At 44.1% G+C, this 25517-nt stretch overlaps 2 protein-coding genes across 7 annotated transcripts in view; one reads left to right on the forward strand and one right to left on the reverse strand.

Annotated features, from left to right (window-relative positions):
• Positions 1-258: 258 nt before the first annotated feature.
• On the reverse strand, positions 259-25288 carry ANKUB1 (ankyrin repeat and ubiquitin domain containing 1). Of its 3 annotated transcripts, none has more exons than XM_053390256.1 (7): positions 25071-25288; positions 18162-18337; positions 15206-15349; positions 12470-12686; positions 7418-7532; positions 5534-6463; positions 259-829 (listed from the first exon to the last, which is right to left on the reverse strand). In XM_053390256.1, the coding sequence occupies exons 2-7, from the start codon at positions 18249-18251 to the stop codon at positions 730-732; spliced, it is 1596 nt and encodes a 531-aa protein (XP_053246231.1). In that variant the 5' UTR covers positions 18252-18337; positions 25071-25288; the 3' UTR covers positions 259-729. The 3 variants fall into 3 exon arrangements, with proteins under 3 accessions (XP_053246231.1, XP_053246233.1, XP_053246232.1); XM_053390258.1 differs by lacking the exon at positions 25071-25288 and adding an exon at positions 24104-24331; XM_053390257.1 differs by lacking the exon at positions 25071-25288 and having other exon boundaries at positions 18162-18819.
• The window catches only part of RNF13 (ring finger protein 13), a 49993-nt gene continuing 49094 nt past the window's right edge, over positions 24619-25517 (forward strand). Inside the window, exons 1-2 of one of the 4 annotated variants that reach the window (XM_053390260.1) lie at positions 24619-24756; positions 25136-25226. The gene's annotated coding sequence lies outside the window, so the exon portion shown is untranslated. Of the gene's footprint in view, positions 24757-24931; positions 25040-25135; positions 25227-25517 lie in introns of those variants that run through there. The other 3 variants (XM_053390259.1, XM_053390264.1, XM_053390261.1) reach the window with 3 other exon arrangements.

The raw sequence follows: 25517 nt of genomic DNA on the forward strand, positions 1-25517 counted from the left end.
AAAAAAGGAGATAAAAAGGCATAACTGCTTAATTTCTAAAATTCAGTAAGCTGCAAAATGTGCAAGTGCTTTTACTCTGCTAGAAAGGTTTCACAGCCCGTTTACTTTTTGTATTTCTCCCACACATGAGACAGCAGGTTTCAATTTTAATCTACAAATTTAACCCTCAATCCAATTCTCCAAAGACAGAACCTATTGTACACGTTGAGTACTGGGTAGTCTGAAAATAGTCCTCATTACCCAAAGGCTCCATCTCTCTTGAGGCTTCACTTCAGTTTTTAACTAATTTTGTTTTTATATAAGCAAGTCTTCGTCAACTTTGTATAGGTTTATTTGCTGCATTAAAAAAAACCTGCAATTCGTTTTTTTTTTTAAAAAAAACAGACTTCAGTCCTCAGGGGGGGGAAGTCCATCTGTCAGTTCCAACTTACTAGCCTTCAAAAATGATTCCCTCTCAATCTACTCCCCTCAGATGAAATTTATGTAAAGTAGCATGCTGACTGCTTACAAGGCCTGTCAATTTACAGTGCCTGACACTAAGAGCCAAAAATATACAGTCACAAATTATATATTACATTTTGAATATATCTGTCTTATGAATATTCCATGATGTAATCCTCTTTGTATGTAGTTGGTGGGGTGGGAAATCTAGCTTAAAATTTTCAGCAAATGTGTCAGGATCTCCGAACACAACTTTTCAAGATGTATCATCTCCAGCAAATGCTCGTTTCAAATGGAGGCTGGTAAGCACACAGGTTTGTATATGCTTTTTTTAGCCAGGGTTCTTGCAATGCCAAGTTGTTCGAGCCAAGGTTTCTCTTTAAATGCACTGCAATAGAAGATTTAGATATGATGTCTGTTACTTTTCACTGTCAAAGAAAAAGCAGAGAATAAGTACATATCACACCTTGTTTTAAATATATATAAAAGCAAACAGACAAACCCAAACACCCTGTTTTAAATCAAGGAAACATAAATATGTAGTAATGCTATAGTTGGTTGATGCATTTCCATCTCATACTATTTTTAATTATGTAGTACTGTAGGTGTACGTAGAGCTTTGCAGATTAACATAAGCAAAATTAGAATTCCTTGCCCCTTGTCCTAGAACAATAGGATCCAAAAGGCAGCAGTCTGAACAATGCAGCAGTATGATTGGTTGGCAGGAACTACCCAATCATGCTCCAGATAGAAGTGAATCCACAACCTGATTGGCTTACAGTAGAATTCCGGAATTAGCCAATCATGTGCAGCCCATTGTGTAAATAATGTATATAAAGCAGATACTTTGAGGGGACTTTCATTCCTCCTCACCACAATGAGCTGAATAAAGAGCATGAAATCACTTTGCGACTCTGAGTATATTTCAATGCTGTTGGTTTCCTGTGTGCAGGATTCCACCCCATTTCCAACAGGGAAAACATTCAGACATATTAATTCCCCACTTGCAGCTTGAGGTGGAGCATCCCAGGAACAGTTTTGCTACGTGATGTGTTATGAGATGCTCAACTCCCAACTCCCATCAGCCCCAGCCAGCATGACCAACGATCAGGAATGTGGAAGCTGCAGGCAAACAACATCTGGAGAGCCACAGGATCCCCACTCCTAATCTATACAACTCTAAATACGGTGGTCAGATAGGGACTGATTATCATGTGAAGACTATTTCAGGAAACTTCCATGGCAAACATTAGCCTGTTTCAGCTTCATGCATCTTCAAAGAGAGACCACAGCAGTGATCATAGTTTTTACCTTTTGCCTAAGATGGGCACAGGTTATGCTGCAGAAATCTCCAGTCACTTAAACTAGGGCAAAACATATATTCATGGAGGATATCAAATAGCTATATTGCCTCCAGTATCAGAAGCAATATACCTCTGCATAACAATTATTGGTGACCATAACCCAGAAGAGGGCAATTACATTCATGTCATGCTTGTAGATTTCTCATAGGTATATGGTTGTATGCTGGGCTAGATGGGCCTTTTGGTCTGACCCATCAGGGCTCTGCTATTGCTCTTAACCACTGGCTGCCTAGGAATGTCACAAAGCATCTGCCTCTGGCCCTCCTTCCCTTTGCTAATAAAGATCCCTGTGTTGGTCTGGAAAATCCACTGGTGAATGGTATGGCTCTTAAAAGGTCCATTGTGGAAATGTAGGTAGATATGTCCTCAGTAAGTAAACAATCCAGGAACTGAAATCACAGTATGATTCTTGCTTGGTTTTAACTCCCTTTGGTTAGAACAAGCCACCGTTCCCAGACTTCAGATGTTATGCAGAAGCAAAGGTACATGATAGTTGGTTCCCAATCAGCCTAACCTAAAACCATGGTTTTGGGTCATCATTTGATGCAGATCAGTCTCTTCCATTTTATATGTTGTCTACGCTTATTACCTAGTTCTTTGCTTGTTTTATTTCCCTGCACAGTTTAGCAACTTTCAGCTTACTCAGCAGTTTCCTGCTGTTTCCTACCATCCTTTAGCTTGCAGCTGCATAAAGGTATTTTTCTTCAGATGGAAACACCAGGGTTACTATTGCTTAAATCACTACCACCACATGGTGGCAGTATGCATTCATCAGCGAGAGTCTCACTCTCAAGTCTATCCAAGACACCCTTTTGTAGGAGTCTCCCCCAAATAAATATTACAGCTAATAAAGAAGATTCAGTTACTGCATCTGCACTTCTCTCTTGCATACGCACTTAAAAATAAAATCTTTAAGAGAGGGAGATTATGTATTCTGTGTTTTTTCTCAGAATAAAGTAGCCTACCCAGACCCTAAGTCAGATCCAGCTGTCATGCATTTGTTAAATAAGCTGCAGACTTCATTTACAGTGGTACAGTGGTGCCTCGCAAGATGAAAAGAATCCGTTCCGCGAGTCTCTTCGTCTTGCGGTTTTTTCGTCTTGTGAAGCAAGCCCATTAGCGGCTTAGCGGATTAGTGCTATTAGCGGCTTAGCGGGCTTAGCGGTTCAGCTGTTAAGCGGCTTAGCGGATCAGCAGAGAAGTGGCTTAGCAGCTTAGCGTATCAGCTGATAAGCGGCTTAGCGGCTTGGGAAAAGGGGGGGGAGGGAAAAAACCCGCAGAAACTCGCAAGACATTTTTGTCTTGCAAAGCAAGCCCATAGGAAATTCGTTTTGCGAAGCACCTCCAAAACAGGAAACCCTTTCGTCTAGAGGGTTTTCCGTCTTGCGAGGCATTCGTCTTGCGGCGCACCACTGTACCTTGGTACTCAAACGCCTTGATTCCCAAATGCCAAAAACCTGGAAGTAAGTGTTCTGGTTTTCAAATGTTTTTCAGAAGCTGAACATCCACTGCAGTTGTCGGCTACTGTTTCTGGGGCGCCTGCACAAATCAGAAGATGCGCCTTGGTTTTCGACCATTTTGGAAGTCAAACGGACTTCCAAGACGGATTAAGTTTGGCACTTTTGTATTTGCTATTTATTTTGCTTTTTTGTTTTTGAGGCTTTTTTGACTAATTTGTTTTTGTAACTGTGTGGAACCCAGTTCAGCTACTGATTGATTGATTGATTGAGTGAGTGAGTGATTGTGGAAATGGATAAAAGCCCCCCATCCAAACAATGGCTATCATCAGTGCAGGTAAGAAAATTTTTTTTTTTAATTTTTATCATCTACAATACTGTCTTATTTATTTTATATTACAGTACATTGATTATTGCTTTCACTTTATGGATCAGTGGTCTCATTAGATAGTAAAATTCATGTTAAATTGCTGTTTTAGAGGTTGTTTTTAAAAGTCTGGAATGGATTAATCTGTTTTGCATTACTGTCTATGGGAAAGCGCGCCTTGGTTTTGGAACACTTTGGATTTGGAACAGACTTCCGGAACGGATTAAGTTTGAGAATCAAGGTACTACTGTATTTAATTGTTGTTGTTGCTGTTTTAAAAAAAACTTCAGTCCTGCATTATATCAACTGATTTCAGCGCAGGGTAGATACTCCAGAAAATAAGGCCAGGGGTGTGGAAGTGAGGCATTCCTGAGATGGGGCTGCTCAGGCCACTTTTAACCTACTGCGGGTCCCTCCAGGTGTTCAGATGAACAGGGTTCTCTGTGAGACCTCAAGCCTCTTTCTCTGAACAGCTCTTCCCAGGATCTGAGTTGGATGAGATCCTGACAGTACAGTCTTTTCAGTTGTGGTGCCTTAGCTGTAGAACACCCTGCCAAATCAGGTGTATCTGGCCCCCTGTTTTCTCGCTTTTAAGAAGATTCTTAAGATCAAGCACATTTTATGTTGACAGGTGTTTTCAATTCACAGTCCAGGCTGGCATGTTTTCTCTGTTGGATGCTGTGCTGTTTTTATGATACTTCACTACTGTATGCTTGATAGTATCTTGCTTTTTCTAGTGCTTTTGTTTTATGATTTAGGTCCCAATCTTACAATTATCTGTTGAGAAGTATGTCCCATTGTTTCCAATGGGCGATATCCTACTATGACTAATGGCTAGATGGAACTTCTTTCCAGGAAAATTTTTATTTTCTTAAGTTGACTGCTGTGCTCACCATAGAAATATGGGAGGTAAATGTTAAATAAAACTGTAAAGAAGATCAGTGCAGTTTTTTACAGTGGTACCTCGGGTTAAGTACTTAATTCGTTCTGGAAGTCCATTCTTAACCTGAAACTGTTCTTAACCTGAAGCACCACTTTAGCTAATGGGGGCCTCCTGCTGCCACTGCGCCACTGGAGCACGATTTCTGTTCTCATCCTGAAGCAAAGTTCTTAACCCGAGGTACTATTTCTGGGTTAGTGGAGTCTGTAACCTGAAGCGTATGTAACCCGGGATACCACTGTACTAGAAAGATACATAGAATTGGGTGAATCGATGGGATAAAATAGCTTGTGGCAGATCAGGAAAATGCATAAAACATATGCCTTTAAAGCACACCTAAAACGTAAAGGTAAAGGGACCCCTGACAGTTAAGTCCAGTCACGAATGACTCTGGGGTTGCGGCGCTCATCTCGCTTTACAGGCTGAGGGAGACGGCGTTGGTCCACTCTGCAGTTTTTCTGGGTCATGTGGCCAGCATGACTAAGCCGCTTCTGGCACAACGGAACACCGACACCAGAGCAGCGCACGGAAATGCTGTTTACCTTCCCGCCGGAGCAGTACCTATTTATTTACTTGCACTTTGACGTGCTTTCGAACTGCTAGGTTGGCAGGAGCTGAGACTGAGTAACGGGAGCTCACCCCATCACGGGGATTTGAACCGCCGACCTTTTGATCGGCAAGCCCTAGGCTCAGTGGTTTTAAACCCTGGGGATTGTATTTTATTACAGGTGCTGAGAATTATAGCCCTGCAAGGGGTAAAGTACAGTTCTCAGGATTCTTTTGGGGAAGCCATGTACTTTAAAATGTAACTTTTTATTTATTTATATTTTATTCAGTCTTGACGGTGGTGTGGGGGCAGAATTAAAAAGGATACAACACCAGTAGTGTGATTAGCTGCTGCCTTTCAAACTGGGGTGTTTCTGGGTGCACTGCCCACCCTTGGTAAGAACAAAGATAAACATACCTGGCTATAGCTAAGCAGTAGATTGCATTCTCCCTTGGTGATCTTCCACTGTGTTCTGAAAAAGACTTGACAGAAGAATTGAGCAGAATTTTTGCATTGGAGCTGGAATAACGAGAAACTGGCTTGACAACAGAGACAGCGGGTAGAGGAACTCTTGCTAAACACATATTTTGGTAAATATTTTCTTCACTGCTAATGTGCAGAATCTTCCTCCTGGCGTTATTTTTCTGTGTCAGTCTGCCCGCATTAGCATGGTTGTATGCATCTGCTACCAGGGGCAATTTGACATTTGTCCCTAGGTGCCCCTTTGAAATCGTCAAGCACCAGTCACCCTGCCCGTGCTGGAACTGAGAGTTGATGTTTGGTAGTTCATAGCCTCTGCGGCCTGTGCCCTTGACTGTGGCCGAATAAAAACTTTTGGAAGTCATTTTGGGCTCTGTGAAACCATCCACAAGGACAATGTCCCCAACCCTAGTCCTGAAGACTGATGTCTTCTTGCGCCGCTTCTTCGTACAGATGTTATTTTGAGCCTTAAGCAGCCACAGTTTTAACTTGATGTAGATTTTCATGGGAAGGGAGGAATTAGGGTAAGAAACCACTGACCACATCTTGGTGACTAAATACAGCACACAGTTCTTGTGTCTGTGTTGGATACATAGCTGCAAGGGAGTTTGTCCGGCAGAGTTCTGGCATTCCAGGCATAAGACACTGTAATTGACAAAGGCTTTCAGAACCATGAGTTGGCCTGCCTCAGCAGCTGCATGAACTGGACAACAGGTGACATCCGGCTGGCTGCTTTCGTGACACCACTCTCGATAGGGATGTATGCCAACTGGTTCAGTGGGTTTCACACCCTGTTTCAGGAGCCACGCCAAAAGCTGAAGGTGCCCGAAAAAGGCTGCCATGTAAAGAGCTACCCTCTTTTGATATCTGAGAGAGAGAGAGAACATGAATGAGTAGTGAAAAGTAAAACAAGTCCTTTGCAAAAATCATAGTTAGGCATGCGGTAGAGAGAGGATAATGTAACAATTTTTTTTTAAGTCATGAGTCTGAAAATCCCTGAATAAAAGTAAATAATAATAATAATAATAATAATAATAATAATAATAATAATAATAATTTATTTGTACCCCGCCCATTTGGCTGGGTTTCCCCAGCCACTCTGGGCGGCTTCCAACAAAGATTAAAAATACATTAAAATGTCACACATTAAAAACTTCCCTGAACCTTCAGATGTCTTCTAAATGTCAGGTAGTTGTCTATCTCTTTGACATCTGATGGAAGGGCATTCCACAGGGCGGGTGCCACTACAGAGAAGGCCCTCTGCCTGGTTCCCTGTAGCTTTGCTTCTCGCAGTGAGGGAACTGCCAGAAGGCCCTTGGCACTGGACCTCAGCGTCCGGGCAGATTGCTTCTGACTGTAAAAGCAACTGCTCACTAGGGCTGTGCAGATCAAGCTCCATCTAAGGCTGGATCTAGACACACCAAAGAGGCGTTTCAGTTTAAAGCTTTGTGATTTTAAACAGGGAAAACGGGTAGAGAAAAATGGGACTCCACCTCTCCATCTGGTGCCACAATATAATATCGCATATACAGCGCATATAAAACACTTTTTCTTTACCAGTCTAGCTGAGTACTAGTATTCAGTACTAAGTACTTTGGGGTTTGCATTTTGTTTTTGTTTCTCTCCCTCCATTTGCAATCCATGAAGGGAGGCACCTAATTTGCCTGAGAAGCACCTTTCATAAAGGTGTCAAAGCAAGATTAGAACCTAGGCCAAATAAGAAAGTTTTTTTTCTTTAAGGGGAGGGGCATTTTGAAACTGTCTCGGTCTCAAATGGAAAACCTATTTATAAAGTTAACTATCATTTTAAATTGATTGTACCTGAGCACTGGTTCTTCCTTTGAAAGATAGCGCTGGACCTTGGGCTTGTTTCCTAAGAGACATCCAGTCAGGAATTCTTTCCACCCATCCCAAACATCCAGGTGAAGAGTTGTGCCTGCCAATAGAAAGTTCCAGTCCTTTGCTCTGCTTCTAGCTTTTTCATGAAAATTTTAAAATCTCACATGTTATAATAGACTTTTCACAAGGTCATTTGCTGGCGGGAACTGTTGTTAGATGCCATCACAACCAAAGTGTGCTATTTGAGTTCTATACAGTTCTGCTTTCCCCAACCTGCAAGTCCTCCAGATGCTTTGAACTACAACTCCCATCAGCCCCAGCCAACGTAGCCAATGGGAGTGTTAGTCCGAATACTGAGAGAGCAACAGGTTGGGAAACGCTAATACCGTATTAGCCTGAATATAAGCTGTATCCAAATATAGAATCATAGAGTTGGAAGAGACCACAAGGGCCATCGAGTCCAACCCCCTGCCAAGCAGGAAACACCATCAGAGCACTCCTGACATATGGTTGTCAAGCCTCTGCTTAAAGACCTCCAAAGAAGGAGACTCCACCACACTCCTTGGCAGCAAATTCCACTGTCGAACAGCTCTTACTGTCAGGAAGTTCTTCCTAATGTTTAGGTGGAATCTTCTTTCTTGTAGTTTGGATCCATTGCTCCGTGTCCGCTTCTCTGGAGCAGCAGAAAATAACCTTTCTCCCTCCTCTATGTGACATCCTTTTATATATTTGAACATGGCTATCATATCACCCCTTAACCTCCTCTTCTCCAGGCTAAACATGCCCAGCTCCCTTAGCCGTTCCTCATAAGGCATCGTTTCCAGGCCTTTGACCATTTTGGTTGCCCTCCTCTGGACACGTTCCAGTTTGTCAGTGTCCTTCTTGAACTGTGGTGCCCAGAACTGGACACAGTACTCTAGGTGAGGTCTGACCAGAGCAGAATACAGTGGCACTATTACTTCCCTTGATCTAAATGCTATACTCCTATTGATGCAGCCCAGAATTGCATTGGCTTTTTTAGCTGCCGCGTCACACTGTTGGCTCATGTCAAGTTTGTGGTCAACCAAGACTCCTAGATCCTTTTCACATGTACTGCTCTCAAGCCAGGTGTCACCCATCTTGTATTTGTGCCTCTCATTTTTTTTGCCCAAGTGCAATACTTTACATTTCTCCCTGTTAAAATTCATCTTGTTTGTTTTGGCCCAGTTCTCTAATCTGTCAAGGTCGTTTTGAAGTGTGATCCTGTCCTCTGGGGTGTTAGCCACCCCTCCCAGTTTGGTGTCATCTGCAAATTTGATCAGGATGCCCTTGAGTCCATCATCCAAGTCGTTGATAAAGATGTTGAATAAGACCGGGCCCAAGACAGAACCCTGTGGCACCCCACTAGTCACTCTTCTCCAGGATGAAGAGGAACCATTGATGAGCACCCTTTGGGTTCGGTGAGTCAGCCAGTTACAAATCCACTGAGTGGTAGCATAGTCAAGACCGCATTTTACCAGCTTCTTTACAAGAATATCATGGGGCACCTTGTCAAATGCCTTGCTGAAATCAAGGTAAGCTACATCCACTGCGTTCCCTTCATCTACCAGGCTTGTAATTCTGTCAAAAAATGAGATCAGGTTAGTCTGACATGACTTATTTTTCAGAAATCCATGCTGACTATTGGTGATCACAGCATTCCTTTCTAGGTGCTCACAGACTGTTTGCTTAATGATCTGCTCCAGAATCTTCCCTGGTATTGATGTCAGACTGACTGGGCGATAATTATTTGGGTCCTCTCTTTTCCCCTTTTTGAAAATAGGGACAACATTTGCCCTCTTCCAGTCTGTCGGGACTTCGCCTGTTCTCCAGGAATTCTCAAAGATGACTGCCAGTGGTTCTGAGATCACATCTGCCAGTTCTTTTAATACTCTTGGATGCAGTTCATCTGGCCCTGGAGACTTGAATATATCTAGACTAGCCAAGTATTGTACTATCTTGTACTATCTCCTTAGTTATTCTGGGCTGTGTTTCCTCTGCTGAATCATTTGCTCCAAATTCTTCAGGTCGGGCATTGTTTTCTTTATCAGAGAAGACTGAGGCAAAGAAGGCATTGAGGAGTTCAGCCCTTTCTGTGTCCCCTGTTTGCATTTCACCATCTTCTCCTCTGAGTGCCCCCACTGTTTCTTTGTTCTTCCTTTTGCTACGAACATACCCATAAAAGCCTTTTTTGTTGCTTTTAACCTCTATAGCAAGCCTGAGTTCATTCATTGCTTTAGCTTTTCTGACTTTGTGTCTACACGTGCTGGCTATTTGTTTGAATTCCTCTTTGGTGGTTTCCCCCCTTTTCCATTTTTTGTACACATCCTTTTTTAATCTTAACTCAGTTAACTCAGTTAATATAAGCCGCACCTTTAAAATTCAAGGGGGGGAGACAATACCCAAATATAAGCCGCTCCCTTAAAATCCCGCAGGCACTCACACCCGTTCCGTTTTACCATATGTCTGTTTCAGCAGCAATATCGTAAAAGCCAATTTTTGTAAGATCGTGAACTTAAGCCGCACTTTAACTTTTCAGAGTCAGAAAAATGGAGGCTTATATTCAGGCCAGTATGGTATATTCTTTGTGTTAGTTTGCATTTCTTAGTACAGAAAGTATTAATCTGATGTGCAGAGAGCTTTCCTGTAGTCTTAGTTCATGAGGGTTCTGGAAGGTTTCTTTCTGTGTCAAAGAAACAAGCAGAAGGTTCTTGTTTAGGTTATTCCTTCAGAGAAGCTGAGCACAGCTGGCTTAAACTGGCTCTCTTATCTCTTTCTGTCACGGTCATGCTGACTATAAAAGTAGGGCCAGAAGAAGCCTGGGTTTCACCTTCCCTTTCTATCTCTCTTCCGTCTGGTGTGGTGTTATGTACATAGTATGCTTAGAGTGAAGGTTTAGACTTATTATAAGTTCTTGTAAGTTTAGGTTAAGTCTGCTGCAACTGGATTTCTTATGAACAGTGCCAATCCTGAACGTATTGGATTTGTGACCAGTAAAGCTCTGCTGGATGAAATATTAATTGCCTCTGGTCTATTTTTGGGAATCCTGCAACATGTTTAAGTTGTTACTCTGCTAACTATACAGAGGTACCTCTGGTTACATACTTAATTTGTTCTGGAAGTCCGTTCTTAACCTGAAACCGTTCTTAACCTGAAGCACTACTTTAGCTAATGGGGCCTCCCGCTGCTGCTGCACTGCGTATGTAACCTGAAGAGTATGTAACCCGAGGTACCACTGTACAATGGAATCTACTCTGGATCAATAGTGAGTAGAATTCCATGACACTTTGTACATCTTGTGGCCAGTTTATGTGCAAGTTTCTGTGGAAGTATGTTTAATGGGCTTCTCTGTTGAGTGTGCGCTGGCATACATTCCAAAATTCCGGGAGGGCAAAGCAGGACACCCCTGGCCCCACCATCCCACCTGTCCCACCTTTGTATTCCTTCGCTCGCTCACCAACCCAATCTTGGCGCTACCTGCCCAAGCCATCTCTGCTCTCCTTCGCTCACGCTGCTCCTACTCCCTGCCCTCCTCACTTGGCCTGCCACCTCTTCCTCCTTTGCCAGCACTGCAGACGTACTTCCGGAAACTGGCTTCCAGAAGTGTCAGGTCAGAAGACGTGAGAAGAGCAGAGACGTGCAGGGGAAAAGGTGGGTTTTGCTTCTGGGCTGTTGTTTTTTGGCCCCGTGCTCAGGTGTGAGCCAATTGACTTGCACCACAGCACGGAAGCAAAAAATACACCAGTGTTTTGGTCCTGCACTCTGGCACGGCCAGAGCATGGAACTGGGGCATCCAGGATTGGGATCAGAAGCCAGGAAGGCTTCTGTCAATCTGGAATGCCCCGCTTAAAATGGGATAGTTGAGTGGGATGCACTGGACTATAGCCTTACACCCTCGTATTTACGGGACCACTTCTCCTGGTATGCCCCGCAGAGGACCTTAAGGTCCATGAATAATCATAGTTTAGAGGTCCTGGGCCCTAAGGAAGTCAGATTATCCTCCACCAGGGCCAGGGCCGTCTCAGTGATGGCTCCAACCTGGTGGAATGCTCTGTCCCATGAGACCAGGGCCCTGCAGGATTTAACTTTCTTCTACAGGGCCTGTAAGACAGAGCTATTCCGCCTGGATTTCAATTTGAACTTAGCCTGATCTTTTATTCCCCTTCCTTCCCTCCCCCCTCCCCTTTTTATGAAGATTACCCACTCTGGGATCCAACAGCTAATTCTCTCCTGGTCTCCTCGCTGGCCCAAATAGGACCAATTTAGCCAGCTAGCCTTGGTGATCATCTAATGATTATTGGATGGATTTCCCCCCTAAATTGATTTTTAAATTCTGAATTTATTGTTATTCACGTTTTATACTGTATTTTACCTGTTTTTTGTTGCATTGTTTTAAATTTGTTGTTAGCCGCCTGAGCCCGGTTTTCTGAACCGGGAAGGGCGGGGTATAAATAAAAAAATATTATTTATTAATTCTATACATATATCTTTGCTCAGAATTACACCCCGAGTTCAATGGGCTTTACAGCCTGGTAGGTGAGCATAGGCTTGCAGCCTTACTCTATGACTACTTATTTTGCTTTTCTATGAGGCAAACCAGTGTATCAACAATGCTTCCTTTCAAGTTGTCTTGGTCATTTCATAGGCTACTTAGATATAGATTGCTTACTACAAAGTGTTGTTGTTGTTTTATAATGTGCACATTGCATCAGCAGTATCTCTGAACAAAGGCTGAATTATCTGACTGCATGGTTCTAAAAAGTTAAACTTAACTAGCTTTTTATCAGCTTTGTTTGTTTTAACATTTCCAAATACTCTATTTCACTTGCAGATGTTAAGAAGGCACGCGTGGGAAGACCCAAAAACATTGCAAAATATGGTGTTGTCCAACATACACAAAAAATATTTTTATTCAGGGAAATAGTCCAAAATGATACCTATTTCTTAAGCTCAGATATTTCTAGAAAAGTCTGGAGAGCTATGTTATAGATAAAAATCCACAAACAGTCTTAATACCTATATCTAACTGATAATCACTCAAGGTATTGCAGTCGTACATCTCTCTGCCCTCTGGCGTCCTGAGACAATAAATGCTGTTTGGAAACCCGCACTTCAGGGTTACCAGGCTTTTGAGCTGGGAAACCTTTAACCCCAGAAGATAAATCTTCCCCATGATGGGCACTTTTTCACGAGTGACAGCATTGTAAACATAGAAAACTGGCTTATCTTCTTCCTGGAAAGGAAACCCAACAATGAGATCAGTATTCCAGTGGTAATATCCTTTGTAAAATTGTGCTTATAGCCCATGTAGAATTCTGATTATAAGACATGAGGGCATCCATTGCCCATGCATAGAATGTGGTCTTGTGGATGATGCTGTAGCCCACAACAGCAGCAATCAGTTTTGTTTTAAAATTCAATTCAATTTAATTTAATTTACAATCTCTACAGTGGGGAGATACAGGAAGATATGAAGACCTAGCACTGTCCTATATACAAAGAGCTGGATTTCAATTCCAGATCTGCCTAGTTACAACTTAGTGCAAGTCCTTCTTTTGCAACCTTCATTCCCATCTGTGAAATAGGAATAACCACTGACCTACCTCACAAAGTAGAGGTGTTCAGAGAGAAAACAAAACAGGACTTGTAGAACGCTTGTCCTGTCGAATGGAACTAATGGTTTCTAATATAGGATTTCCAGGCCAAGAGAACAATGTCTGGCTATGTTTCTCCATCTCTGTAGATGCTCCAGTATGAGCACAGTCCTTTTTCAGTTCAATTCTGTTTACTCCAACTGAGATCAGAGGATTGCATTCCTAGGTAACCGGGCAGAGAATTGCAGTTCTCCATGTTCTATGCTTTGTTCTCATCTTCAGTGATCTTAGTAATGCTGTGCCAGGAACAATAAAAAAATTCTGGCAAACTAACTCTCAAACTGAGAAAACAAAGCGACCTGGGATAAATTGTTTCAGGATTCTCAAACCACAGCCAAGCTGAATTCAGAAATTCTCTCTGTTTGCATATCAGCTTCAAAGGGGGGGATTGCTCTGGGCATTGGGGGATATCTAAATGGCGGATTTCAAGTCACCTGGTACTGATTCAGGGCACTGCTGCTGCTGCCACCGCCACCAGGTAAGTCCACCTGGTGTCACTAAGGGCCCCTTCCAACTTTGCCAAGAGGCTGGCTGTCCTCAAGCCTAGAGCTAGTACTGCAGCCAGCCAGCCCATTAGCACCTGAGATTTGTGTTTCTGGGACTTACCCTACTCTTGTGACTGTAAGATGTTTCAACTGCTTTTTAATTCTCAATTTTTACATTGTTCTAAGTAGCTCTGCGGGAAGGTAAACGGCGTTCCGTGTGCTGCACTGGCTCACCAGATGCAGCTTGTCACGCTGGCCACGTGACCCGGATGTGTCTGCAGACAGCGCTGGCTCCCGGCCTATAGAGTGAGATGAGCGCACAACCCTAGAGTCTGGCAAGACTGGCCCGTACGGGCAGGGGTACCTTTACCTTAAGTAGCTCTGGGACCTGCTGGTGAAGGGTGGGTGACAGATAACAATAACAATAATAGCAACAACAACACCCTGCTCCTCTGCCTCCCTTAGGGCAAAACTAGCATCCTGCTGGATGCAGCAGGTAGGGGCAAAGAGGAACTGTGTGTGAGGCAGAACATCCTTTCACATCTCACAGGCATTGACATCCAGGCAAGGAGCTGTGCTTTCTATCAATTATGTAAAGATCTGTCTTTTCCCAGTTTCCATTTTTCTGAAGAACTACAGAATGTGATATTAAGGGATACTAAGCAATACGGAATATTCAAGGTTTAGCATTTTTAAAGAGAGCCTTGAAATATTTCAAAGGCTGTGCTCACACCATACATCCAAATCACAGGACTTCTCCTCCCACCCAAAGAATCCTGGGAACTGTAGTGCTGGGAATGATAGCTCTGCAAAGAGTAAACTACAGTCCCCATGATTCTTTGCAGGAATTGAAGTGTATAGTGTGTGTTGTGCAGTCAAAGTTCCTTACAAATCAGTGTGAGGCTAAAGTCTGTGTACATGTGGCATTTTATTCTAGAATCAGTGGAGACTGAGTAGTTCCCCCCCCCAACATAGGCCACACACAATCAAGATCTGTTGCGTATTTTCCTGCCCCTGGAAAGCATGCATTGAGAAACTGGTTTCATTCCAAAAGGTCACCATAGATCACCCCACACAGTGTTCTTTTGAAAATAAGTGTTGACAGCCCTGACAACAGGGTGTGTATACATAGCTGCCCAATGACGTAGTGGGTGGGCATCTAACTAGGTCACAATCGCCACCTCCTTCCTCTTTCACCTAGGACATGTGTAGGGAGGACTAGGTGTGGATAATAACCCAATCAAAGGGAGGATTTTCAAAGGAATATCAAGAAACCACACCCATGCTTGTGGATGGCAGGGTCTAGAAGCAATCCAGATTGAAAGCAAAACACTGAGGATAAGCATGTACAATTCCAGACAGAAAAGGCGTATTTTTGTGCTACGAACACATTGTTGTGTACACAGCCTAAGGTTTAACTCTCCTTGCATTAGCGCCTTCCTGCCATCATTATCTGAAGGTGACTGCATCTCATTGGAAGATCAGGTGCTTTTTGATTCCTGCTGAGTGATCCTAGCCCAAGATCTATAATTTAGTGAGGAAATCGGCATGCATGGAGACTTTCCGTGCTAATTAGGCAGCCTAGGTTTGTTTGTTTTAAAACCGTACTATACCTTAACAACACATTTGATGGTCGAAGAAACTGATATGCCTACATCAGCAAGTATCCAGCTGTCCTTTAACACTGCTCCTGCATAAATTAGCTCCAAATACCGCCTGCCTTGCTTATCTTCCGAGAGAGGAACGTGAAAATAATCCTTAAAGGAGGAGGAAATAATTATTTTAGAGATAGCCGTAAACAGTTACATCCAGGGCAAATAACCTGTTAGCATTCAAGTCAATACCCACGACTGAGGGAGCTACAGGGAAGGCCTATTGCTAAGTGCAAAGTACCGTATTTTTCGCTCTATAGGACGCACCCGACCATAGGACGCACCTAGCTTTAGAGAGGGTGAACAAGGGGGGAAAATTCTCCCCCTCTCTGCTCAGCGTCCCTTCAGCAAAGCAGCAGGAGAAACTGAGCCCCTTCCATTTCTCCTCCCGCTTGGCTGAAGGGGCGCTGTGCAGCTCTCCCTCTCTGCTCAAGCCAGGCTTCAGCAAAAGCAACACGAAGTCTCCAGAGTGCGGAGGGAGTGCTCCCTCTGCGCTTCGGAGGCTTCGTGTTGCTATCGCTGAAGCCAAGGAGCCTGTATTCGCTCCACAGGACGCACACACATTTCCCCTTAATTTTTGGAGGGGGAAAAGTGCGTCCTATAGAGCGAAAAATACGGTACCTTTCCCAGGCTCAGTTCCTGGCATCTCTGTCTAAAAAATCAGAGGCTCACTGACAGTCAGTGTAGACAAGGGGTGGGGAGCATTTTCAGCCTGACGGCCACCTTCCCTGGCAGGCAACTTTCCGGGGGCCGCATTGCAGCAGTGGGCAGGGCGAGAGGCAGAAGTGGGTGGAGCCATGGATGTGCCTGTTGGGATACTGCCAGGGAGATAAAGTCCATCTGAGCCCCCAAGCCGGCTGCCGGACAATCCATCGACCTCCCGTAGACACGCAGTATCAGCAATTAGCGACACGAAGCCTCAGAAATAGATTGCCACATTCTTAGGCTGGTGCACACTCTATCCGCAGAATTCACACAGCGAGAGATGCACAGCAGGAGAGCATATTTACAGTTTATTCAGCGTTGGTCAGAACAAAGAAAAACATGAACGCATGTTTCAGCGTTCAGGCACGAAGAAAGAAACGAAAGCTTAGACACAACAGAAACATCCTGTGCAACAGGAAATACGCAGACTCTGTGACTCACAGCCTTCTCCCTTTTAAGGTGGAACGGAAATATCCCAACAGTGCCTTGGACCTTTCTACAGCAGACTTGCATCCTAACCCTGCAAAAGTCTCTCTGCATTCATCCACATGCATATCCTCCATCCACGCAAACAAGGGGTTGTCACAGCCCTGAGGGCCAGACAGAAAGGTCTGGAGGAACACAGTTGGTCGCTGGACCCGAGGTTCTCCACCTTGGTGTAGATGATGCTGAGCTAAATGGACCACTGGTGTGGTTCAGTATAATGCGAGCTTCCTATTAAAATGGGAATTAATTATTTATGTGGATCCCACCCCCTCACCATCCTTGCCTCCTCCACAGCTATGTGGACTATCCCACATAGCATTTGGTGATGACTTGTTGCTTCAGTACAGGAGGCAGGGCCTGAGCCCATTATTAGAGACTGTAAGGCAGTGTTTTCCAGACTTGGGTCCCCAGCTGTTTATTGAACTATAATTCCCATCATCCCTGACCATTGGTTCTGCTGGCTAGGGATGATGGGAGTTGTAGTCCAAAACCAGCAGGAGATCCAAGTTTGAGAAACACTGGTGTAAGGGGTCCCATTGCAGTAGGGGGACACTTAGTGTGGGGTGGACAGCCGGCAACCTTCCTGACGCCAGTGGACTCCAACTCCCATCAGCCCCAGCTAGCATGGTCAACAGTCAGTGAAGATGGTAGTTGTAGCCCGATAACATCTGGGAGGCCACAAGCTGCTTATCCCAACTCAGTGCCAGATCCTGTGCTCTGTTTACCAGGACCAGGACCAGGTTCTCTCATGCTGTTCTTCATGGCTTGAGGTTATAATAGGCTTTAAAATATATCTATCTATCTCAGTTTTATTTCCCTGATGGAGAACAAGAGTCCTTTTGAATTCACTGGGATATACTTGCAAGTAAACATTCATACTATTGGACCGTAAACGTGTTTGGGTTTCAATCATATGCACACTTACTTGAGGATAAGCACTTTATAATTCAATGGGACATACTTAATAGTAAAAATGGATTAAAACTCTGATATATTAAAACATATTGAACTGTATTTTTATTTTGTGTTGTTTCATATCGACTTACAGTGCCCTGGAGTGAATCTGAAGCCCCCCTCAAATGTGTTTGGTGGTTGTGCCAAAATACGTAAATCCTTGTAAAACAAATTTAAACTTTCTCATTTGCATACTGCAACTGGAAGGGTTTAGCCGAACCTTACAAGACAGCAGAGCCCTTAGTTATTTAAGTTTGTCTACTCAGCTTTCATCCCTCAGAGAGACTATTCTAACCATCCCTCATGAAAATATATGCAGATTCAAAACCACCTAGTGAAGCTGAGGTAATATTCACACCATATATTTAATGCACCTCTATAGCACATAACTTCTTCCAAAAAGAATTATGGGAACTGTAGTTAACCCCTCAGGGATAAATTCCCAGCACCCTTAAAAACTACAGTTCCCAAGGTTTTAAAGTCATGTGCTTTAAATGTATGGTGTATACGCAGCCCTAATCAGATGGATTAAAATGTAAAATATTATACTCTAATATAAAAACGGATAATATAAATTTAAACCAGACTCTTGAAATGAAATACAACGAAGACAATTCCATTAAATTTGAAGTCTCCTTTTTTTTAAAGAACCCAGCGCGTAGGAAGACATTCCTTAGAAGTTTCATTTTTGCAATGAATATTATCTGATTCAGATTCTCACAAGCACTTAATCAAAATAATAGAGAACGAAGCAACTTGGCCAAGCCCTTACCTTTATCATCAGTTTTAGATCTTTCACTGTGTTTTCTGATGAAATGTCGAAGGATTCCCAAAGTCCTTCAAAAGCGACGAAAATCCTCATTTTGGAAAAAAAAAGCCTTTTAGAAACGCCTCCAACGTCTTTCTACTCCATCAAATTCCATGTCAGATGCAAATCTTATCTCCACACTGGAGGCAAAAGAAAAACTATTTAAAGCAGGCTGTAAACATCCAAGCAAAATGTACACATCCCACCCTGCCCCCGCCTCCCAAAAGCTAAAAGGCAGCCTGGAAAACCCAGGCTCAAGCAGGCAGTGTAGACCCTGCAGGAAACAATGAGCGGAATTTGTTTCCCAGGCTGCACTGAACAGCAAAAAAAAATGTTCCCTTTTCCAACCCGTAAACTTAATTAAACCAGCAAACCACGTATTGATCAAGGCATGTGCATGCATGTTCCAAGCTAATCACACCCGTCATATTTGCTCAACAAGCACTTCTCAAACCACAGAGCTCCAGAACATAAGTGAGTCTGATGTTTATTTTATTGCTTATGGTAGGCTTTGCACTTTCTGTAAATAAATCTAATCTCAGCACTCATGTTACCATAACAACTTTATAAGCCAGCTCCACCAGTTTGGATCAGAAGCCAACTGTACTCTCCCCCCTCCCCATACAAGGATCAGACAGCTTAATAGCTTGAAACTATAGGTATCTGAAAAGCAAATGCATGAGAACTGGGTAAAGAACCATTTAATATCCCTGTGTTATTTCATATGCTTTCAAGCTTGGGAGAGGCATGTCTTAATGGCACCATGTTTGTTTGTTTAGTCATTTAGTCATATCCGACTCTTTGTGACCCCATGGACCAGAGAATGCCAGGCACTCCTGTCTTCCACTGCCTCCCGCAGTTTGGTCAAACTCATGCTGGTAGCTTCGAGAACACTGTCCAACCATCTTGTCCTGTATCGTCCCCTTCTCCTTGTGCCCTCAATCTTTCCCAACATCAGAGTCTTTCCAGGGAGTCTTCTCTTCTCATGAGGTGGCCAAAGTATTGGAGCCTCAGCTTCAGGATCTGTCCTTCCACTAAGCACTCAGGGCTGATTTCCTTAAGAATGGAGAGATTTGATCTTCTTGCAGTCCATGGGACTCTCAAGAGTCTCCTCCAGCACCATAATTCAAAAGCATCAATTCTTCGGCGATCAGCCTTCTTTATGGTCCAGCTCTCACTTCCATACATCACTTATGGCACCATAAAGGTAAAGGGACCCCTGACCATTAGTTCCAGTTGTGGCCGACTCGGGTTGTGGCGCTCATCTCGCTTTATTGGCCGAGGGAGCCGGCGTACAGCTTCTGGGTCATGTGGCCAGCATGACTAAGCCACTTCTGGAAAACCACAGCAGCGCACAGAAATGCCATTTACCTTCCCGCCAGAGTGGTACCTATTTATCTACTTGCACTTTGATGTGCTTTCGAACTGCTAGGTGGGCAGGAGCAGGGATCGAGCAATGGGAGCTCACCTGTCGCGGGGATTCGAACCGCCGACCTTCTGATCGGCAAGCCCTAGGCTCTGTGGTTTAACTCACAGCGCCACCCGCGTCCCTTATGGCACCATGAAGACTAACAAATCTTTTGTGGCAAAAGCTTTCATGGACTAGAGCCATGGACTAGGTGTGTGACATGTTATCCCTAGTTGGATGCTTGCAGATGCACTTATGGGACTAGAAGGCCACTCAAAGGAGATGCAGAGATAGCTGCATAAGAATGGGCTTTCTTTAGTGGAGCCCTTCACCCTGAATGTGGAATGCTCTCTCCAGGGAGAAGCACCTGGTGCCATCCTTGTCAGTCCTCAGGTGCCATTCTAAGACCTTTTTGCTTCCTCAGGCTTCCGCTCATTAGGCTAACTCCTATGGTGGTACCAGTCTTTTTGTGGGGTAGGAAGGACATGTCCTTATTAATGCCACTAGATCAGCATTTTATGTATTTTGTATTGTTCATTGCTTTAAAAAATGTTCTAGTTTTAAATTGCTTTTCTTTGTTGCATGTTATCCTGTCAAGTTGCTTTGAGACTTTTTTTTGTATAAAGTGGCTGATAACTGTAATAAATCAGTGTCATTGTCATCATCAGATGGCCAAATGACAATGGAATTCAAGAGGCATGCATATGTTTAAATTTTAAATGTATAAAATATAATCAGAGCCAACTGAAATGCTTGACAACTTGTCTGTACACCAGGACTCTTAGTTGGTTTTGCTGCAAGAGGGCAACACAGCAAATCCTCTGCTCTGTATCTTAAACTGAAAATATTTTTGTGCCTACAATTCCTAAAATAGTAAGGTAGCTGGTACTTCGAGAGCAGCCTTCCTCCACCTGATGTCTAAAGTTCCTTTTGTATTGCTTTAAGTTGTTGTGTTATGGAATGGTGGCTTTTTGATCACTTCATGTTCTGCTAAATTTTAAATGGCAGGAACTTATGCCAATATTCTGACCCACATTTAATCAATGCAACATTCCAGCATTTTTCTGAGCCAATGGGGTTGCCATTGGATTTTTGTCTAGCAACAGTTAGCACAGAAATGAGCAATGCACATTCACTAGATGCCAGTAGATTCCCAGAGGCGGCTTTTATTTGTCTGAAAAATCATGTGAAATGTGAATATGAACAGGTACGAAAACATTGTGAAGATGGAATAAAATGCCATCTGAACACAGACACACACACACCACAGATACGACACATTATTTTGTTACGAGGCCCTATTTGTTTGTTTTTATGTTTTTTTTTACAGATGGGCCACTGAGAATGTTGCCTTTCCACACACACACACACACACACACACACGCCATGGCGTTTCTCCTTTTCTAGGACTGAATTCAGATCTTCTACATTCAAGCATAGTACTCTTTCACTATTAAAGTTCTGCCCAATGTAGGTTTTGCCTCCAAGAACCGAATCAGAAAATGTAAAGGCTGTACTGACATACCTCTATTTATGCCGAAAACCTATGTAACAATCAAGGAGTTGTCAGATAACCTTCACGCAACTTTGTTATCACTGCCAGGATCAATAACAGCCTACATCTGTCACCTGTTAGTCTCTTTCTATGATTCCTGGTGGTGCAAGAATCGGGCCCTAACCACACAGTCACACCCTGAATCACCAATGGCATTTAAAATGTCATCAGGCTGGTTTGCACAGGTTTGGTTTATCATCTGACGACTGAAGTGAGAACTTCTATGCATACTACTACTTTCTTTACCAAAACTGAACGATCACTTAAAGATGTCGATGGGCAGCACCGATATATCCAACAGAATTATAAATTGCTGTCATACCAAGCACAATGTCTTGAATGGGGGGGGGGGAATGCATTGGCAAAAACAGAAAACACATCTGCTCACACAAGGCTGGCTTCCCTATTTTCACCAATCCACCTGTCTACTGCTGCCTCCACACCACTATTGGCAGTATGGTAGCGCTGCAGAGAGCTTGCTGGGGAGACCATGCATTAAAAAGGGACTCAAAAATAAACAAGGTTTAGTAACAAAAACAAAAACGCCTTATACACTAAATACATCAACAACAAACCAGACCCAACCACCAACCCATCCCCCAGGGTAATGGGAGTGCTAGGTGCTGCTCCTTATATACTACACCCAAATGCTGACACAGCTTAATCAATACAACTCAGCAGCACCTGCTATGTTTCACAGCTGTAAAACTGGGTCTTGTTATTTTGCTCTGGCCCTTGCTCTGGCCCCTTAAAGACATACACATCGAGTGGAACAATGATGAACCTTTACATTTAAAGAAACCATTCAACATATGCCACGGCGTTTCTCCTTTTCTAGGACTGAATTCAGATCTTCTACATTCAAGCATAGTACTCTTTCGCTATTAAAGTTCTGCCCAATGTAGGTTTTGCCTCCAAGAACCGAATCAGAAAATGTAAAGGCTGTACTGACACACCTCTATTTATGCCGAAAACCTATGTAACAATCAAGGAGTAGTCAGATAACCTTCACGCAACTTTGTTATCACTGCCAGGATCAATAACAGCCTACATCTGTCACCTGTTAGTCTCTTTCTGCTATTCCTGGTGGTGCAAGAATCGGGCCCTAACCACACAGTCACACCCTGAATCACCAATGGCATTTAAAATGTCATCAGGCTGGTTTGCACAGGTTTGCTTTATCATCTGACGACTGAAGTGAGAACTTCTATGCATACTACTACTTTCTTTACCAAAACTGAACAATCACTTAAAGATGTTGATGGGCAGCACCGATATATCCAACAGAATTATAAATTGCTGTCATACCAAGCACAATGTCTTGAATGGAAAAAAAAATGCTTTGGCAAAAACAGAAAACACATCTGCTCACACAAGGCTGGCTTCCCTATTTTCACCAATACACCTGTCTACTGCTGCCTCCGCACCACTTTGCATAATGTACCAGAGGATCTCCCCCTCCCGCAACATCAACTTTTTAGTGGGTGCTGTGGCTCAAGGAGCTTAGTGTAAATTTGGAGACTCCAACTTTTGGGGATGGAAACACACTTTACTTGCAGAAGAATACCTCTGGGTACAAGCCACCCTATCTGCATAATGTAAGGCCCTTTTCAACTGAGCTGTTACTTTTCTGTGAAATCAGTTCACACCACGGGAAAGTCAGAGGACTAAGGAGTGATATGGTAATAACAATGGCATGTGATCTTTTACTCAGAATGTACTTCAACTGTTCTGAAGTCACACGGCAACTGGTAACTGGAGCAGAGTTATATCTGGCAGTGAAAGAGGAAGGAAGCTCCCTTCCTTGATTCAAGCAATAGATGGGGCAAAGCCGGTCTTCCCCTTCCTGAGGTCTGAACTGATTTCATAGAAACAGCTGTGTTGAAAAGGGCCTCACATTATGCAGATATAGTGGCTTGTATCCAGAGGTATTTTTCTGCAAGTGAAATGCTGAACAACCCCTTGCCCCTCAACTTGAGCATCTACATTGCTATGTTACATGTGAGACCAGGTTGGTTTGCAAGTAGCTACTACAGGCAAAATAGACTAAAAACATTTTCTTTATGATTTTCCTTGTCGCTTCCATTTGTCTTTTTACTGTCTTTTATTCTTAATAAGCTTCATAAAATTGGTCTTGGGTGCATTTGTACCAGCCTCAAAGGGTTATTTTAATCCTTTGTGTGCCTAGACTATTTGAGAGCCATTTTGGGCTTGGAAAAAGCCAAGGTAAGCTATATGTTCTCTGGTCTCCAAAGTATGTACCTTGGATCTCCAGAAATCACTCCTGTCTAGGGGTGAGAGAGAGAACCTAAGGAAGTTTAGTAACAGCTTGCCTAAAAGCCTCTTGTATGACTGGTAGGCATGGAAAGAAAAGAAGAAAAAGTCATTTATCCCCTCCTGCTACATTTTGTACGTCATTTCTAAGGGCTTCATACGGAAAAGTGCTAGCATGAGAATCATAGACTATTCTTGCGTAACTTCAGAGTAGACATCAAATGTTATTCAGTCAAGTCTACATCCAGCTGGGGTGGATGTAGATGTATAATAGATGTATAATAAAAGTCTTAAATTTGCAGCATCTTTTCTCTCTTTCCTACTCCCAAACCACATGGAGCTTCTTTCCCTTTGCTTCCCATCCTGCACAATATGTGTATCTTCCATCTTGCAGAGATCAACTTCCTCTTATCAGAAGCTCTCATTGGCTTGTTTTCCCTTATATTATTAGCGCTTAGCTTCTTTCCCCTGCACAAAACTCCACCAGTACTCCCATCCCTTATTCGGCACTTCAAGCATCTTCAACAATTCCCTCTCTCACTTCTTTCTTTGCCTTGTCACTTATCACCTCTGTTCTATGTCCCCTTTCCTTGGTGCATCTCTCTCTCTCTCTCTCTCTCTCTCTCTCTCTCTCTCTCTTTCTTTGCATCTTAAGCCACCTTTTCCCACCTGCAAGAAGGGCTTCCATCCCATGCATTGTCGAGGGACCAGCGTGGCTTCCAGATGGTTGTCTTCATGCGGGCAAAACCAAACCAAAACCACTCTGCACATGCTCAAAGGCTCTGCTATCCCTTGCAACTGGTTCATTCCAGCACATAATATCGTATATAGAACAAATGACCTAAGTATATTTTATGCCATCATTTTGCTTTAATACAGGCTCCTGAGCATAGCTGTCAGCGTCTTATTCCGAATAGGATTCCTCCCAAGAAAAGGGAAAAGTTGACAGCTAGGCTCCTGAGGCCACCCGCCCTCACCCCCATTACGCCTCCTGCCAGGACCAGCCGCCGCATCCTCCCTGCTCCTCCTCCCTCCTCCCTGCGGGCCCCGACCCCTCCGGCGGCCGTCACGTGCGAGCATCCGTGCGCAAAACACCGTCCGCCCCCCTGCGACGGGCATCCGGGAGCGGCCAATCCCCGCCTCCCGCTTCTCCCTCTCCGCCTATGCGTGGGCGCGTTCTCCGCCCGGGGCGGGATTTCCGCCGCTGCTTCGTCTGAGGGGTCGAGAGAGGGGGGTCTTTAGACTATGGATTCCGCCTGAAGCTCTTCCCTCCCTGGGCAAACCCCGCTCGCCCCTCGCCGGCTTCTGCCTCCGGATTCCGGGTAAGCGAGAGGCGGGCGTCGCCGCCGCCACTGCCGGGCTGAGAGGAAGCGGGCGCCGGAGGCTCGGGGCTCTGCCGGCTCCGGCGTCTGCTGCGCGGGGTCGTTCGGAGAGCCCAACGGACCCTCTCGCCCTTCACGGCGAGGGCCTTTGCCGCCTCTTTCCCCTCTCACCGAGAGCCCACTTTCGCGAGGGGAAAAAAAGAAACTCGTCACACGCGCACGTCTGAATGGGGCGAAGGGCGGGCGCGTGTTGACAACCCAGGAATCGGGAGGAGCCAAGTTGGCAAGTTGCACTTCACTTTCTAAAGCCTTACTTTCAACTTCTCGTTTCCCTCCTCTTCCTTTTTTTGCGCTTTGGGTCGAAACTCGCGCAACGCAGCGTCTGGTTTCGAGACGCTCATCTGCGCAAAAGAGCGTCTGATGCGCCGGGCTTAAAATCTCCCCCCTTGTTTAACGCGGCCCCGTGCCAGGTATGTAAAGGTGTGCTGCATTTGCCTTGGTTCTTAACCTGGGGTGGAACTGGGCTCGCGGTGGCGGCTTGTGGTTTTGTCAGCTGGGTTTTGTGATGTAGCCGGTGCTTGTGATGACACGACTTAGGTTTTTCAGAGCCTCTGTTGGGGTTGAGCTGGAGGCTCAGGGATGTCTATATCCCTCTTAGTCGTTGCTAAATGGGGGAGCAGACATGGGGTAGCCGCTGCTTGCGCGCACTCAGCTGTGCGAGTCTCGTTTGCTGCCCAGTTCTGTGCTTTGGTCGTACTGAA

The sequence above is a fragment of the Podarcis raffonei genome, chromosome 5 (assembly GCF_027172205.1).
Source record: "Podarcis raffonei isolate rPodRaf1 chromosome 5, rPodRaf1.pri, whole genome shotgun sequence".
Lineage (NCBI taxonomy): Eukaryota > Metazoa > Chordata > Lepidosauria > Squamata > Lacertidae > Podarcis > Podarcis raffonei.